The following is a 13,859-nucleotide window of genomic DNA, read 5'->3' as shown; positions in this document are numbered from 1 at the left end:
ATTTGCTGTGTGCAGTATCACAAGGCAGACTGGGGGGCGGGGATTCTGTGTGCTTTAGTGAGGGCATCTCATAGTTTCTTCAGATATTTAGCTTGAAATTTAAGCTAATCTTTGAATGTCCTGGTTTGTCATGCCTGGTTTGAGATAATCACACCATCCCTTTAACACAGTTTACCCTTAAATTACTGATACGTATGCTCAGCCATAATTCCATTTGTTTAGATATTGCCTGAGATTTAATGGGGTTGTCATTTTTCTCTACAAAAAGGCTATTTGTTGTGTCAGTGACTAAGATAGAGGAAAAAAAACTTTTCTCCAGTGGTCCCACTTCTGCCAGCCTCTCCCTTGGACCGGGTGTGGTGTGCAGTGGTAAAGGGCCCAAGTCTGCAAGCTGCTGAATGCTATCAGTTCTCATTAAAGGCAGCAGGATCCTGAATATCCTTCTGATGCATTTCTGAAGAGTCCAACAAGCAAAGCCATGTTCATCTGAGAGGTGGAGAGAGAATGCAAAAGGAGGCCTGAGCCAGCTGGGGGAAGCTGACTGCCTAAAGCAGTGTTACTCCCAGGGATACCCAGAGCCTCACTGCTTCTGGAAGCGTGTTTTTGGATTGAATTGGAGCTTTACACAGAGATTCGTATTGAGGCCCTGAGCATCAGAAAGGCAAGGGGCACACAGCCTTCTAGGTAGACATCACAAACAGGTCTCAGTTACTGCCTGTTTATTGACTCATGATGAAGCTGAAGAGCTGCTGTATGCTGGGAGGGAACCCGGAGGGAACCCAATACTGAAGGGGAAGGATATCTTAGTGGTTTGAGCATTGGCCTGCAAAACCCAGGTTTGTGAGCGCAATCCTTGAGGGGCCATTTAAGGGGTCTGGGGCTAATCATTTAAAAAAGGATGGAGCTTGGTCTTGCCCAGAGGACTGGACTCAATGACCTCCCATGTTCCCTTCCATCTCTATGAGGTGTGGATGCTAGTGGGTAAGAGTCAGATGCTGCTGTGTGTAAGAGGGGGAAGGGTATGGACTTAAGTTTAAACTGGGACGGGAACTTTCTGAGTCACTATAGGGGCTCGTCTGCATACTTGGCTTAATATAATTCTTGACCTCCCCACCTACCCCTCCACTCTCTGATTTGCTCACCTTGATCATTTTTCGGATTTGTCCTCCTTGCTCACTGTTTTTGGTTCTCTGTGCCTTAAATATTGAGTTTGTTCTGGTCTGGATGTGGTCTGAAAAAGTGGGTCTGTCCCACGAACGCTCACCTAATAAACCATTTTGCTAGTCTTTAAAGTGCTCCTTGACTGCTTTTCGTTTTGACTTAAGTGAAATGTACTTGCAATTCTCTTGGCAGCCAGCTGAGGGCGCTCCAAGTCAGGCAATCTGCAGCTAGTTTTCTGTTAAGCCTGGATAGCCCACAAAACGGGGAGTGAATATAAAGATGCAGCCTCTGCATGCACAGCACTCCCAGTGCCCATTGAGTGGGTAGAGGAACAGGACGCACATCTTCCACAGCGCAGCCCAAGGCCCTAACTAACCCACAGGTAGTGGAGATCCAGCTTCTTGGGAGCAAGGGAGCAGGACAGGGAATGGGACCTGGATGCTTTGAGAGCAGGGCAGAATACCAGCCTCAATGCTGGGCCAACCCACTGTAGCAAGCATCTAGGACACGGAGTGGAAACAGGGTTTTTTGAATCCTTCGGGGCATAAACGCCCTCTTGCAAGAAGGCCCAGGGGTTGGGGGAGATGGGGCCGGAGGAAAGCCATCAAAACCTTGAAGATTGAAGTAAATGCCTCCTGTGGAAATGCAGGTGGCAGCAAGAAGGAAGCCAGAAGAGGGTGAAGGAACATGCAGAAGTTTCACATCAGTCCTGACCCACAGAACTGTCTCCTGTTCCAGGCTGCGGCTTCCTCCCCACTCTGCTAAAGCCCCCAGCCCTGCCCTTCTGTCTCAGATGCAGCTAGTGCAGGGATGGGCAATTATTTGTGCGGGGAGGGCACGCCAAGATTTTGGTGAGTGGTCGAGGGCTGCACTTTTTTATAGAGTGGGTGTGGAGTCTGGGATGGAGGTTGGGTACAGAAGGGAGCTTGGGGTAAGGGACTGGGGAGCAGGAGACAGTGGGAGGTCTGAGAGGGTTTGGTGAAGGAAGGGGCTGTGACCTGGGGCAGGGTATTGGGGTGTAGGGTCCAGGAGGGGGTTACAGGTGCAGGAGACGATTCTGGCCTGGGGGAGGGATGTAGGTGAGGGTGGCAGGTCTGGGAAGGAGTTGTGAGCTGGGCAGGGAGGGAGGAGAGTCCAGAAGGGTTGGGTGGTGACCTGGAGCAGGGAATTGGGGTGCAGGGTCCAGGAGTGGGTTACAGGTGCAGATGAGGATACTGGCCTAGGGGGGAGGGGTAGGAGGGATGCAGGGTCTGGGAGGAAGTTGGCCTGCAGTGCCAGAAACACTCTGGCTAGGAAGCGCTTACCCAAGCAGCTCCTGGCAAGCAACCCTCAGGCAGGCTTCCTTCCTGCCAGCAGCCCCCATCCAAAGGCTTCCTGCTCCCACCCTCAGCAAAATCTCTCAGCTCCTGTTGGCAAGAAACTGGCCAATGGGAGCCGAGATTGTTCTGCACTGCCCCCAGCCCCAGCAAAATATCAGTTCCCATTGGTTAGTTCTGTGCACTTCCCCTGCCCCCAGCAATATCTCAGCTCCTATTGGCTAGAAACTGACCAATAGGAGCTCAGAATTTCCTGAGCCCATGGGACCAGCACATGAAGCTCCTCCTCCTCTCCCAGCCTGGGGGCCTACTGCAGCTAGATTAAAAGGTTTTGGGGAGCAGATCTGGGCCCCTGGTCCTGTCTTGCCCACCCCTGGGCTAGTGCCTCACCTTTAGTTAACGATGCCTTCCAAACTCAAAGACAAATTAATTCCTTTTACTGAGTGCTTGTCTACACCAGGGGTGTGCCAAGTGGGGGCGATCAGAACCCCTGGGAAGGTGGGGGCAAAATGTCATAAGGGGGACACAGTATGATCAGCTGCTGGGTCTCAGGCTCATCCATATCATTAAAATATTCACATTTACATACCAATTAATAAACTTTTTACATTTTACAGACTTATTTTCTTACACCTGCCAAAAGGGTTCTTTTCTTCTTTCGTGAACATAACCAAAATGTCTGTGGGTTTGGATTGCATTGGACAGGCTGAGGTGCCCTGCTCATTGCAGGCATGAAAAGTGGGGTCCAACATACAAAGTTTGCTCATCCCTGGTATACACTACAGGTTATGTTGTGTAACTTACCTCACTCAGGCGGCTGAAGTAAGTTATGTTGCTCGAAGTGCCAGAGAGGACAGTTTGCGTTGGTGGGTGAGCACCTCCTGCTGGCCTAGCTACCATCTCTCACAGATGTGGCTTCTTTATGCCCAGCAAAGCTCCCCCAGCAGTGTCTTTACCAGACCGCCTGCAGCACACCAGCTGTGCCACTGTAGCACTTCTAGTGTGCAGCACCCCCGAGGAAAAGGCTGGTATAGTAAGGATCAAGACCCTCTTCTCCCCTGGTAGTTGGGCCTGCCTGTCTGAGAGCACAGCGCCTGCTCAGGGTAGAATCAGCTGCACCACAAACAGCGAGGGAAGGTTGCAGAAAAGTAACAAAGAGCACAGTATAAGGCCCATCTGCCCATCAGGCTGCAGGAGCTAAAAGGGTGTGAAACACTATGTCAAAGTGCACACCTTTTTTCCTCGGACTCTGCCTTATCTGCATGTTAAATAGCACCACTCCGCTGAAGGGAATTGGTCCAGCTGGGTGGTGGAGGAAAGAGGAACCCCATGTTTGGCTCTGGCTTCTGTGCAGAGCTGGATCAGATTGCTGGTGGTGGAGAGAGCCCTTCCTCTCCCTGAGACCAGAATTAAGACGCCCCTTTAACTGAGGCACAGCACAAACACAGCTGGAAGCCCAAGAGAGGCTCTGAAAACACTACAGCAAACAAAAATCATGGAGGCCAGAGCATGAATGGGGTATGGAAGATGCAAGGCTACATTGAGGCTCTGCGTGCTTGGGAGAGCTGACAGGCCTCGAGTTGTGACTGCTCACCCTGATGAAGATGGCCATCACAAATGCTCCCCTGCAGGCTAAGTCCTACGTGGCCCAGCTAGGCAGCAATGCTGACGCATGGGGATGGAGCTAAGGGTGCTGTCCAGTGAAGGACAGGACCCACCCACAAGCAGACTCAAGGGCTGAAAGGCAAGACATTACCTAGCTCTGAACCCTGCATGAGGCAGGGCTGGGTCAGCACCCTGCAGTTGGGTAGAGGCACGCTCCCATTGCAGAGGGAAATGAGGCCAGGCAGGTGGCATTACAGCAAGGTCCCTGTGATTGCAAAAGGAAGGAAATCTTGACAGGGCTGAAAGTGGTAGCAGCCCAAACGAGCTGGGATGTCCAAGTGAGATGGAGAGTCCATCCCCTCACTCCTCTATCCTTGCCCTAGTAGGGCCCTGTGGCAGCTTCTGCCAAGTTCCTCAACCCTCACAAGAACTGGGGTGCAGGCTGTACCCATCCTGCCCCTGCGAGGGCTTTCCCAAAGGGGCAGTTCCCCAAAGCCAGTGCCTTCTCTCGCCCCTTCCCCCACACTTTGCCCTGCTCCCCAGTTCTCAGTTTGACAGGTGGTGCTGCTTTCTCTAAGAAACTCCCCACTCCAAACTCACCGCTGGATTGACGGTGGTCTAGCTCCCATGGGGCAGCAGGGGATGTGAGAGCGAGGCCTCTTGGCCAGGTTGATAATGGGGGTGGCTAAGTCGAGAGAATGATTAGCCCCTGCCATGCTGACAGAGCCCACCACTAGCTTCACTCTGACAGGTTAAACAAAGCAGGGAGGAGGAGCAGAAGGGCTACTGCAAGGGACAGACAGGGAGCAAAGGCTCCCACTACCATCAGCAAACCAGACCCCAACAAGCACAGCTCTCAGGCCGCTGCCAGCAAGGAACACACTCCACCGCTCCTATGGAGGAGTGAGGGAGTGGCGGGGGGCGTGGTGCGCACACTCCACCTCTGCTGGGTAGACAGTCACCTGCTTCTCAAGTAAGCCCCTCAGCCCACTAGTTTCATGAGGTGCTGAAGCTGGGGTTGACGTGTGCTGCAGGAGCAGACAGGCAGCAGCCCCAGCTGCTTTCTCCAGCCTACCAGGTAGTGGAGGTTGCCTGGACCACAGCAGCGCCCAGTTGCTCAGCTAAAGAAACCCACGTTGCTTTCCAGCCTTACAAGTCAGCCCTGAGCTGAGCAGGAGCAGCTCACGCGCCCATGCTGTTGCTCCCAGCTGACTGCAGGCTGGAACGGATGTTACGGCGGGGGCCTGCCACGAAACGGGCAGCGCCTGGTCCGTCCCGGCCCGGAGACCGGCTTGGTTCGAAGACGAGAGCGACGCGCTGCCGAAGCCGGCAAAGGTGAGGCTCGCAAACACCGGGCTCACCAATGGTGCCTGAACTCTCCCCTCAGCTGCGCCCCGGCAGCAGTTCCGCACCTCTCACAGCTGTGCCCAGCTCATGGCAGAGGACCCCAAGCTGTGATGAGAGACCTCCATGCGCTGTCCTTACCTCATTCACCCTGCAGGAAGCGCCCCCTCCCCCCCCCCCCGCAGGCCCCGCAGCTGCGACCTGCCTGGTGGCACACACTCCTCAGCCAGCCCCCTCCCCAGTGACTGCGCTGGGACCAAGCCGGTGCCATATGTTTATTTCTAATATTCACTGTTGGTTCAGGGACATGGAACAGCTACAACGTCTCACAGGGATGACAGCTGCCAGGCACTCCCCCCAGCTGGTCGAAACCCAGGCTGCCTGGTGCAAGCGGCCGCCCCATCGCAGCACTGACGGCATTGCAGGAGGGCGGGGAGGGAGGGCCACACAGGCCATGGACTCTGATTGGTCTACCAGGAGCAGCCAGCCAGACCCAGCCACAAGCCTCCGGTGAGATGTGCCGGTTTTAGGGGGAGAGGCGGAGACCAATAAAACCCTGCCTCTGGCAAAAGGCTCCCTGCCAATCAGAATCCAGCAGGGTGACAGTGGTTAGCAGCAGGAACGGTTACGGTAATTGTGGGAGAGGGGACACGGGCAAGACCATTACAGTGAGGGGGTGAGCAGGGAGGGGGTGAGCTTCCTCGGAGTTTATTTCTCCTTCCCCTCTGCCATGGTTCCCCCTTTTGGGCTCTAGGCATCAATCAGTTCAGTGTTTGGCGTTGATGATGTCCAGGAACTCAGGCTTGAGGGAGGCTCCGCCCACCAGGAAGCCATCTACATCATGCTGGGAGGCCAGTTCCTTGCAGGTGCCACCAGTGACTGAACCTACAGAGGGGGCATGATTTCAAAGAGGAGTTAGACACTGCCTGGGCAATGCCGGGGAAGGGACTGGTTAGCTGTACAAATAGGCACTGATACAGCCTATCCCCTACCAAGAGGGGACCAGGCTGAGTGGTTAATTCACCGCCCCTCCGCCCCAAAGAGTTTCTGCAGCTCAGGAGACGAATAGGAGGTGGGAAGGGAAGTATGTCCCTTAGAGTTCATCGGAAAGCTGGTTGTGACATTGAAGAGTCCTTCAAAGAACAGAGGGAAGCGGCGCACAGCGTCCTGCTGGTATCGCTAATACGTAATACCACCCACCGCAAGTCCTAAAGTGCTTTCCAGAGGTGGCGTGTTTCATTAGCCTCATTGTACGTGCGGGGCAGCTGAGACGTGGGGAGAAGGGTGATCCGACAGGCCAGCCAAGGAGTTGAACCAGGTTTCCCCAAGTCCCGTAGCCTCCGTCTATTAGCCCACACTGCCTCTGATAGCAGGGGCCCTAGCCGCCTGACACAGAGCATCTCTACAACCCAGGGCAGAACCAAGCGGGGAGGAGGGGGACCACCCAAAGGGAGGTGAGCCAAGGCCGATTACCGCCATAGATGATCCGAGTGGACTGAGCGACAGCTTCAGACACGTTGCTTTTTAGCCACCCCCTCAGCTTCTCGTGAACCTCCTGGGCCTGTAACGAAACCACAGCTGCATTACCGGGACACCAATCCCAGGGAGGACAGAGCAGTTTTTAAGAGCAAGACTCGCTGAAAAGGCAGGAGAGACACGGACACCTGGCTCCTTAGCCCTGGCCATACCTGCTGGGGAGTTGCAGTTTTACCGGTTCCAATAGCCCAAACTGGCTCATAGGCAAGAACCACCTTGCTCCAGTCCTTCACGTTATCTGGGGCAAGAGAGGGAAGCAAGTGTTATTTGGGAGGTGAGGCACAGAACCGCCTACAGGGGAGGGCAGAGCAGGTCAGCTATCCGATAACAGCGCTGTGTTACTGGAGGAGCAGTTGGGTATTCAGACAGAAGCCCCCAAACAAGCGTACACAAAGCCAACTAAGCTGCCCACCTACGAGGTAACCAGGGAATAATAATATACTTCCCCTGTGGGGTCCCTCTGGACCAGAGTGAATGGGACAGAGAAAGGTTCACTGTCCCCCTCGTGGGCCAAAGGGAAAACTCCCACCAGACTTACCAGCGATCACTTTGGTCTGTTCAAAAACCACCTTCTCTGTAATGCCGGCTTCTCTCTCATCCAGCTTCTCTCCAATGCAGGCGATGACACCAAGACCCTCAGCCAAGGCATGGGCCACTTTCTGCCCAATCAGCTGGAAAGGTAGAGGCAAGAGTTAGCCAGACACTCCCAGCCCCCACCTCCAGAGGTCAGCTCCCCACCACCAGCATGTTAAAACTGTTGTTTCCCTACATCCCAAAGTGGCCCCACCTCATCAGACTCCCCAAAAACATGTCTTCGCTCGGAGTGGCCCAGGATCACCCAGGTAGCACCAACGTCCTTTATCATTGCAGGGCTGGCGGGGGAGAGAAAGAGAGAGAAATTAGGGCCTTGCCCCTGTTCTGGGAAGAGCCCCTGCTGCGGAAGGACTCCAACTAAGCTCATTCAGCTCCATCAGCCTACGGTGGGCTCACCTGATCTCTCCCGTGAAAGCTCCCTTTGGCACCTTATAACAGTTTTGTGCTGCAACCGCAATCTTTGCATCAAGCTTCTGACGGGTGAAATCAAGGTAAATGGAGGGGGCTCCGCAAACAACCTCTGGAGGGCAAGAGAGGGTGTTAACCTCATGAGGGTGGAGTGGACATCACATCTGACCCTCTCCCACCTGCTGACTCTTCTCTCCCCGCCACTCCGTCCCCTGATTCTTCCTAATCCCTCAACTTCCTCCTCCCCAGTGGACATCCCTGTTCTGCCAAACTGTAGCAACTCTTCCTTAAGTGAAGCTTGGGACCCCACACAACAGGGCTGTTTCTGCCCTATTTTAACCTTCTCCTAAAGGGACTCATGGCGAGTATCATGAGCAGAAACTCAGTTCAACATTTGTACAGATGACAGAACAGGGCCTGGCTCCAGAGTCCTACAGCACAGCGAGGACCCCCTAGAACTTTCAGAAGGAAAAACTGAACACTGAGTCGGTCCTCATGGCAGGGAATTTAAATGTGCAAGAAATAGCAAGTTTCTTGTGATTATAACTGGCCAGTGCAGTCCCGGGACTTCAGACGCACAGCCTGAGAAGAGCCCATCTTGCATGCTATGCTCGGCTCTGGGCTCCTCACTCCTAGAGTGTGTGTGTGACTAGTGGGGAAAGCTCAGGGAAGAGCCACAGAAATGCTCAGAGGTCTGGGCAGGTAGAATCTGAGGCAGATATTCAAAGAGTTAAATCTACCAAGCTCAAAGCTGCTACTGTTGCGTGTGCATATGTGGTAGCATGGACAGCAGATCTGCTTTATTCAGCACTGGTGAGGCCACATCTGGAGTATTACATCCAATTCCAGATCCCCCACTACAGAAACAGTGCGGGCAAACTGGAGAGTCCAGCAGTGGGCAACAAAAGTGATTAGGGGTCTGGGGCACATGATTTATGAGGAGAGGCTGAGGGAACAGGGCTTATTTAATTTTCAGAAGGAGAGTGAGAGGCAATTTGATAGCAGCTTTCAATTATCTGAAGTGGGGTTCCAGAGAGAACAGAACTAGGCTCTTCTTGATGGTGGCAGATGGCAGAATAAGGGGCAATAGTCTGAAGTTGGAGCTGGGGAAGTCTAGGCTGGAGATCAGAAAAAGCTATTTAACTAGAAGGTACTGAAGCACTGGAACGGGTTGCATGGGGAGGTGGTGGAATGTCCATCCCTGGAGGTTTTTTACGCCCCGCTTCCCAATGTCCTGGTGGGCATGATTCAGTTGGGTTGGTCCTGCTTTGGGCAGGGGGCTGGAGCAGATGGCCTCCCGAGGTCCCTTCCAGCCTTCATCTTCTACGATTCTATGTGAGAAATGCAAATAGCATCTGACAAGGCAAGAGTCGTGGTATGGAAGAGAACTGTTTAGGAGGTGCCGTGATTGAGATCAACTAAAGGAAACAGGAGAAAGCTGCTCAGAAGCTACACCTCAGCACTATGGGACCCACAAGCCTGAGATCACCTTCTCATGACAAAGACTTAGAGCACCACTAAGATGTAGGGCCCCAGGATATTGGCCCCTCAGGAGCAGATTAGAGGGAACTGGGTGAGTCTTCCTCAACATCCTTATGATTAGAGGCAGTACCCGCCCAGGGGGTGTGAAATTTCTAAGGAAATCAGCCTAGGAGCTCCTTAGGGATCAGCTCAGGGCTTGCCTACCCTATGGCAGCTTCAGTGGCACAGTGACAGTACTGTGGCCAGGCTACTGTATCTCCATAGTTTAGATGCTTCCTAAACTGATGAAAGGGTTTCTCCCATCACTCTGATAAATCCACCTCCCTGAGGAGCAGCAGCCACAGCTACATTTGGAGTTAGGGGCTCACAGCTAGAGCTCCCAGTGGTGTCAGTCTAAATTCTAAGTGTAGCCCAGGCCACAGACACACACAGTTCTGAGCATCTCCTACCTCCAAGCTGGGCAGCATGCCTGTCTGCCCTGTCACGGCCAAGGAAAGGACGTGAGGCAGGATGGACCCAAGTAAAAGAAAAGCACGTACAGATTCAGTGCTAACCCTTGAGCAGGTCTGATCACATCCACTATTACACACAGGCATCCAAGCACTGTTCCAGGCAGGTTAATCTATAAAGCCCTAGGGACCTGGATGCAGTAACCCCATCATGGCCCCTTTTACATAGGGAAGCTGGGGACATCCTGTTTGTGCACTGGGAATAGGGAGACAGGGAAGGCTGGCATTGCTTGCTACCTGCCTCCATTTTGAAAGGTACAGAGCAATTTTAAGTTGGAAGGTTTATTTAGTTTGTTCATTTACTTGGTTAACGATTATGTGGCAAGAACTGTTGCCTGTTTGGTACGTGCAGGTTACTGAACGTTCACCCTCTCTATGGCAGAGAGTATTTGACCAGGTGGGGGCAGCAGGGGAGGAAGAGGAGACTGTAGCTGTTTAGCCAGGCTTTCCCCAGAAGGACCCATGTAGTAGCTACTTGTACTCACTCCTACACGTAACTTGGGCCCTACCAAACGCACTGTCTGTTTTGGTCAATTTCACAGTCACAGGCTTTTTAAAAATGGTAAATTTCATGGTTTCAAATATTTAAATCCAAAATGGTGGTGCAATTGTCAACATCCTGACTCACAAATGAGATGTGGGTGGGCGAGGGCGGGGCAAGGTTATCGTAGGGGGGTGGTGGTATTGCTATCCTTATTTCTGCACAGCTGCTGGCGGCAGCATTGCCTTCAGGGCTGGGCAGCAGTTGCTGCTGGCTAGGAGCTGAGCTCTGAAGACTGAGCACCTGGCAGCAGCAACACAGAAGGAAAGATGGCATGATAAGGTGTTGCCATCTTGACTCCTTCACTGCTGCCTGCAGAGCTGTGCCCTTAGTCAGCAGCTACTACGCTCTGGCCCCCCAGCTCTGAAAGCAGTAGTACATGCGTAAGGGTGAGATGGCTATGGTGCTACTACCCTTACGTCTGTACAGCTGCTGGCTGGGTGCTGCCTTCAGAGCTGGGCACCCCACCAACATAACAACCGCTTGCCAGCTGCCCAGCTCTGAAGGGACTGCACAAGGGTGACAACACTGTGACCTGCCCCCAGCCCCCAAAACAACTTTGCGATTCCCCTGAAACTCTCTTTTGGGTCAGAAACCCCAATTTGAGGATTGCGGGTTTCCCCATGAAATCCACCTAGTCTAGCATAAAAGCACACAAAAGGCCAGAGTTCGTGGTTCCTGACGCATTTTGCATGGTTGCAAATTTGGTATAGCCCTACACAATTATCTTGGGACCTGGCGCTACTGGGAAATGGGGGCAGGGCAAGAAACTAAGAGGGGCTTCCAGGAGCACCCCTCCTCTCCAAGGCCAACCCCTTAACCTTTAACAACCAACAGATATCTGGTTTCCAAACCCAAGTACAGTAGCTGATATTTTTAGCCCAGCCACCACTGGTTATATTTAGGTCTCAGTCTGTCTCCAGACCTTTGACATTTCTTCAGGGCACTTCCCCAAAATAGCAGTCTCCCCCTCCTCATCACAGGAGCCCCATCGCTTTTTCTGAAGAGATGAGCAGCAGAAGAGCCAAGCAGCAGAAGACCCAGAGGCAGAAGACAGTCCAGCAGCTGCAGTGGCCAAAGAACAGTGAGAAGATGGTGACAGAGGGGACCAGCTAAGCTGCTGCTGGAGGAGACAGATACCAACTGAAGCAGCCATTAAAGGAAGGTGGTGAACTAGACATCCACCTGCAGGAGCAGAAACTCTGGCTCAAGCAGAGATAACAAAGGCCTGGGCTGCACAAGATAAAGCTGCACCAACTTAAATTAAGGTGCAATTTGAAACTGATTTAGTTAAACCACCATGTGTCTCATGTCAACTTATGTCATGATTTAGTGAAGTAAGCTGAGCCCGATTGAACTGAAAGAAAGGGAGCTGCTAAAACTCACAAATTTTTAAACCTACAAGTTAAACCAGAGTGACTTGTGTTTAGATGAGTCCAGGGGGAACAAGGGCAACATGACTAAGCCCCTGGAAAGCAATGCAGGATCTGGGTGCAGAGATGCCTCTAAAGAGAGCTCACCCAAAGACAGGCTGGAGGCCTACAGCTTGGGACACTGCCACCTAGGAGCCCCGAGGAGTGAGGAAGGAGGAAATAAATGGTCACCCTCTGGCTCAGTGGGGGTGGAACACCTCGGGCTGCAGGCGGGAATGTCCAGAGGAAGGATGCCAGGGCCTCCCGCCTGCGGAGTATCCATATTTCATACTGGTGGGGAGAGGAAGCCAGGCAGCAGAAGCAGCAGGCAGAGGGAGCAGCAGTAATGGGACAAATGACCTGGGGAGTCTGGTGGGAGGCAGTGTGTGGCTCAGGTCATTTGCTAGGATATCTGGGTATGCCTTACCTCATCACATCCCTGCCAAGCGATTCGCAGGGGGCTGGGGCACCTCGGTGTGATGGAGCCGGGGGAGAGTATGTGTAAGTCAGGCTGGATGTGAGAGGCAAGCAGAGCAGCTCCCAGTGGCTAAGGATGACCCTGGGGCTACAACTGGCAGGTAACACCTCTGCCCTGAACAAAGAGGAGGGAGGACCGAGCGGGGGTTTGAATCGCGGGCGGCAGTTAGAGGCTAGGGGAAGGGAGAGCTGGAAGGCAGCCAGCGGGAGGAAGGGGAAAGCTACACCCCAGAGGGGCACCCCTCGGGGTCTTCTCCCCAGGACGGGTTGGAAGGACTGTCTCTGACTGCTGTACTGTCGCTTCTGTGAGAAACTGGGCATCTGTTGCCTAATAAACCTCCTGTTGTACCTGCTGAGTGAGAGTCACTCCTGCCAGCGGACGGGTCGCAGTGCAGGGGGACCCCTTGAACTCCATCACACTCGGTCCCTCCGAGGCTGTGTTGAGCGGGGTTGGTGATCCATGATACCCCAGAGGGCAGAGGGGATCTGGTGAGCCCTGACCCCTATGCCTGACTCCAGGCAAAGGAAAGACGCCTCAGACTCTCTCCCATCCTCCCGCCTATCTTCTCCTAGTGCCTCGGGATGTGCTCGGCCCCCGCCGGCCCCACCACGGCGCTCCCCCTCCCTCCAGCGAGGCGGGGATCCCAGGCTGCAGCAGCCGCGCCATGCCGCCGGCGCTCGCCGTGCAGCAGGAGGAAACGAGTCATTGGGTACGTGCAGGCGGGCACAGCGCGGGGTGGGGACGAGCGGGTAAAGGAGACCCGCGGCGAGCTCCAGCAGCCCCGCCCCCGGCGCGCGGGCCAGCGCCCCCCGCCCCGCAGGAGCCTCCGGACCCCGGACGCGCCTGCCGGGCCACCCACTGCGGGGCTGCAGTAGTAGGGCCTCTGGCTGCCCGTCCCCGGCCAGCAGGTTAGCTCAGCAGCCGCTCCTCCCGGATCTCAGTACGCGCCGCTCGCGTTACGCTTAGCCGGGCAGAGTCCGCGGGGGGAGAAGCCGCACGGTCGGGCTGGCGGAGGCATGCGGCCTGCCGTAGTCAGACAGTGCGGGCTAGCGGGGGGAGAAAAGCGGCGCTGATGCTCAGGGATGAGCGAGGCAGCCGATGGCAATAGCCCTACAGCCGGAGGCCCGGGAACCGCCTCCTAGAGACACTCTCCGCCGGCTTATCTCCCATCTTTCCTGTCCCAGTCTACAGCCTTGTCCCCCCGCCCCCTCACCAGTGTCTGCCGGGATCTTGCCACTGTTGAGGGTTTGGATCAGCTCGCCCAGGCTCTTCTTATCCCCGTTCATCTTCCAGTTCCCCCCCACGAAGAATTTCCTGGGAGCCATGATGAGCCGGGGTGCTGCTGCCTGGCCTGGCGCCGAAGGAGACTAGAAGGTCAGTAGGTCCGTATGAACAGCCGGGCCGGCAGGCTGAGCTCAAGCGTCTTTATAGGGAAGTGAAGCGGAGACACGCCCACAACTGTCTGAACGTTCC

At 54.4% G+C, this 13,859-nt stretch overlaps 1 protein-coding gene across 1 annotated transcript; it reads right to left on the bottom strand.

The window, feature by feature from the left end:
* Window positions 1–5,687: 5,687 nt before the first annotated feature.
* TPI1 (triosephosphate isomerase 1) lies at window positions 5,688–13,803 on the bottom strand. Its single transcript, XM_075001639.1, has 7 exons — window positions 13,600–13,803; window positions 7,953–8,076; window positions 7,750–7,834; window positions 7,501–7,633; window positions 7,115–7,200; window positions 6,900–6,987; window positions 5,688–6,311 (listed from the first exon to the last, which is right to left on the bottom strand). The coding sequence occupies exons 1-7, from the start codon at window positions 13,709–13,711 to the stop codon at window positions 6,193–6,195; spliced, it is 747 nt and encodes a 248-aa protein (XP_074857740.1). The 5' UTR covers window positions 13,712–13,803; the 3' UTR covers window positions 5,688–6,192.
* Window positions 13,804–13,859: the final 56 nt, after the last annotated feature.

Source organism: Carettochelys insculpta, chromosome 1 (genome assembly GCF_033958435.1).
Source record: "Carettochelys insculpta isolate YL-2023 chromosome 1, ASM3395843v1, whole genome shotgun sequence".
NCBI lineage: Eukaryota > Metazoa > Chordata > Testudines > Carettochelyidae > Carettochelys > Carettochelys insculpta.
This window is presented reverse-complemented; position numbering and strand designations above follow the sequence as displayed.

What these genes read in the sequence shown, in the direction of transcription:
- TPI1 (XM_075001639.1), bottom strand. Translation starts at nt 13,711, where the DNA reads ATGGCTCCCAGGAAATTCTTCGTGGGGGGGAACTGGAAGATGAACGGG. An exon ending in GCTTTCACGGGAGAGATCAG is followed by an intron (nt 7,835 to 7,952) that starts GTGAGCCCACCG and finishes CTCCCCCGCCAG; the next exon opens with CCCTGCAATGATAAAGGACG. An exon ending in ACAGACCAAAGTGATCGCTG is followed by an intron (nt 7,201 to 7,500) that starts GTAAGTCTGGTG and finishes CTCTTGCCCCAG; the next exon opens with ATAACGTGAAGGACTGGAGC.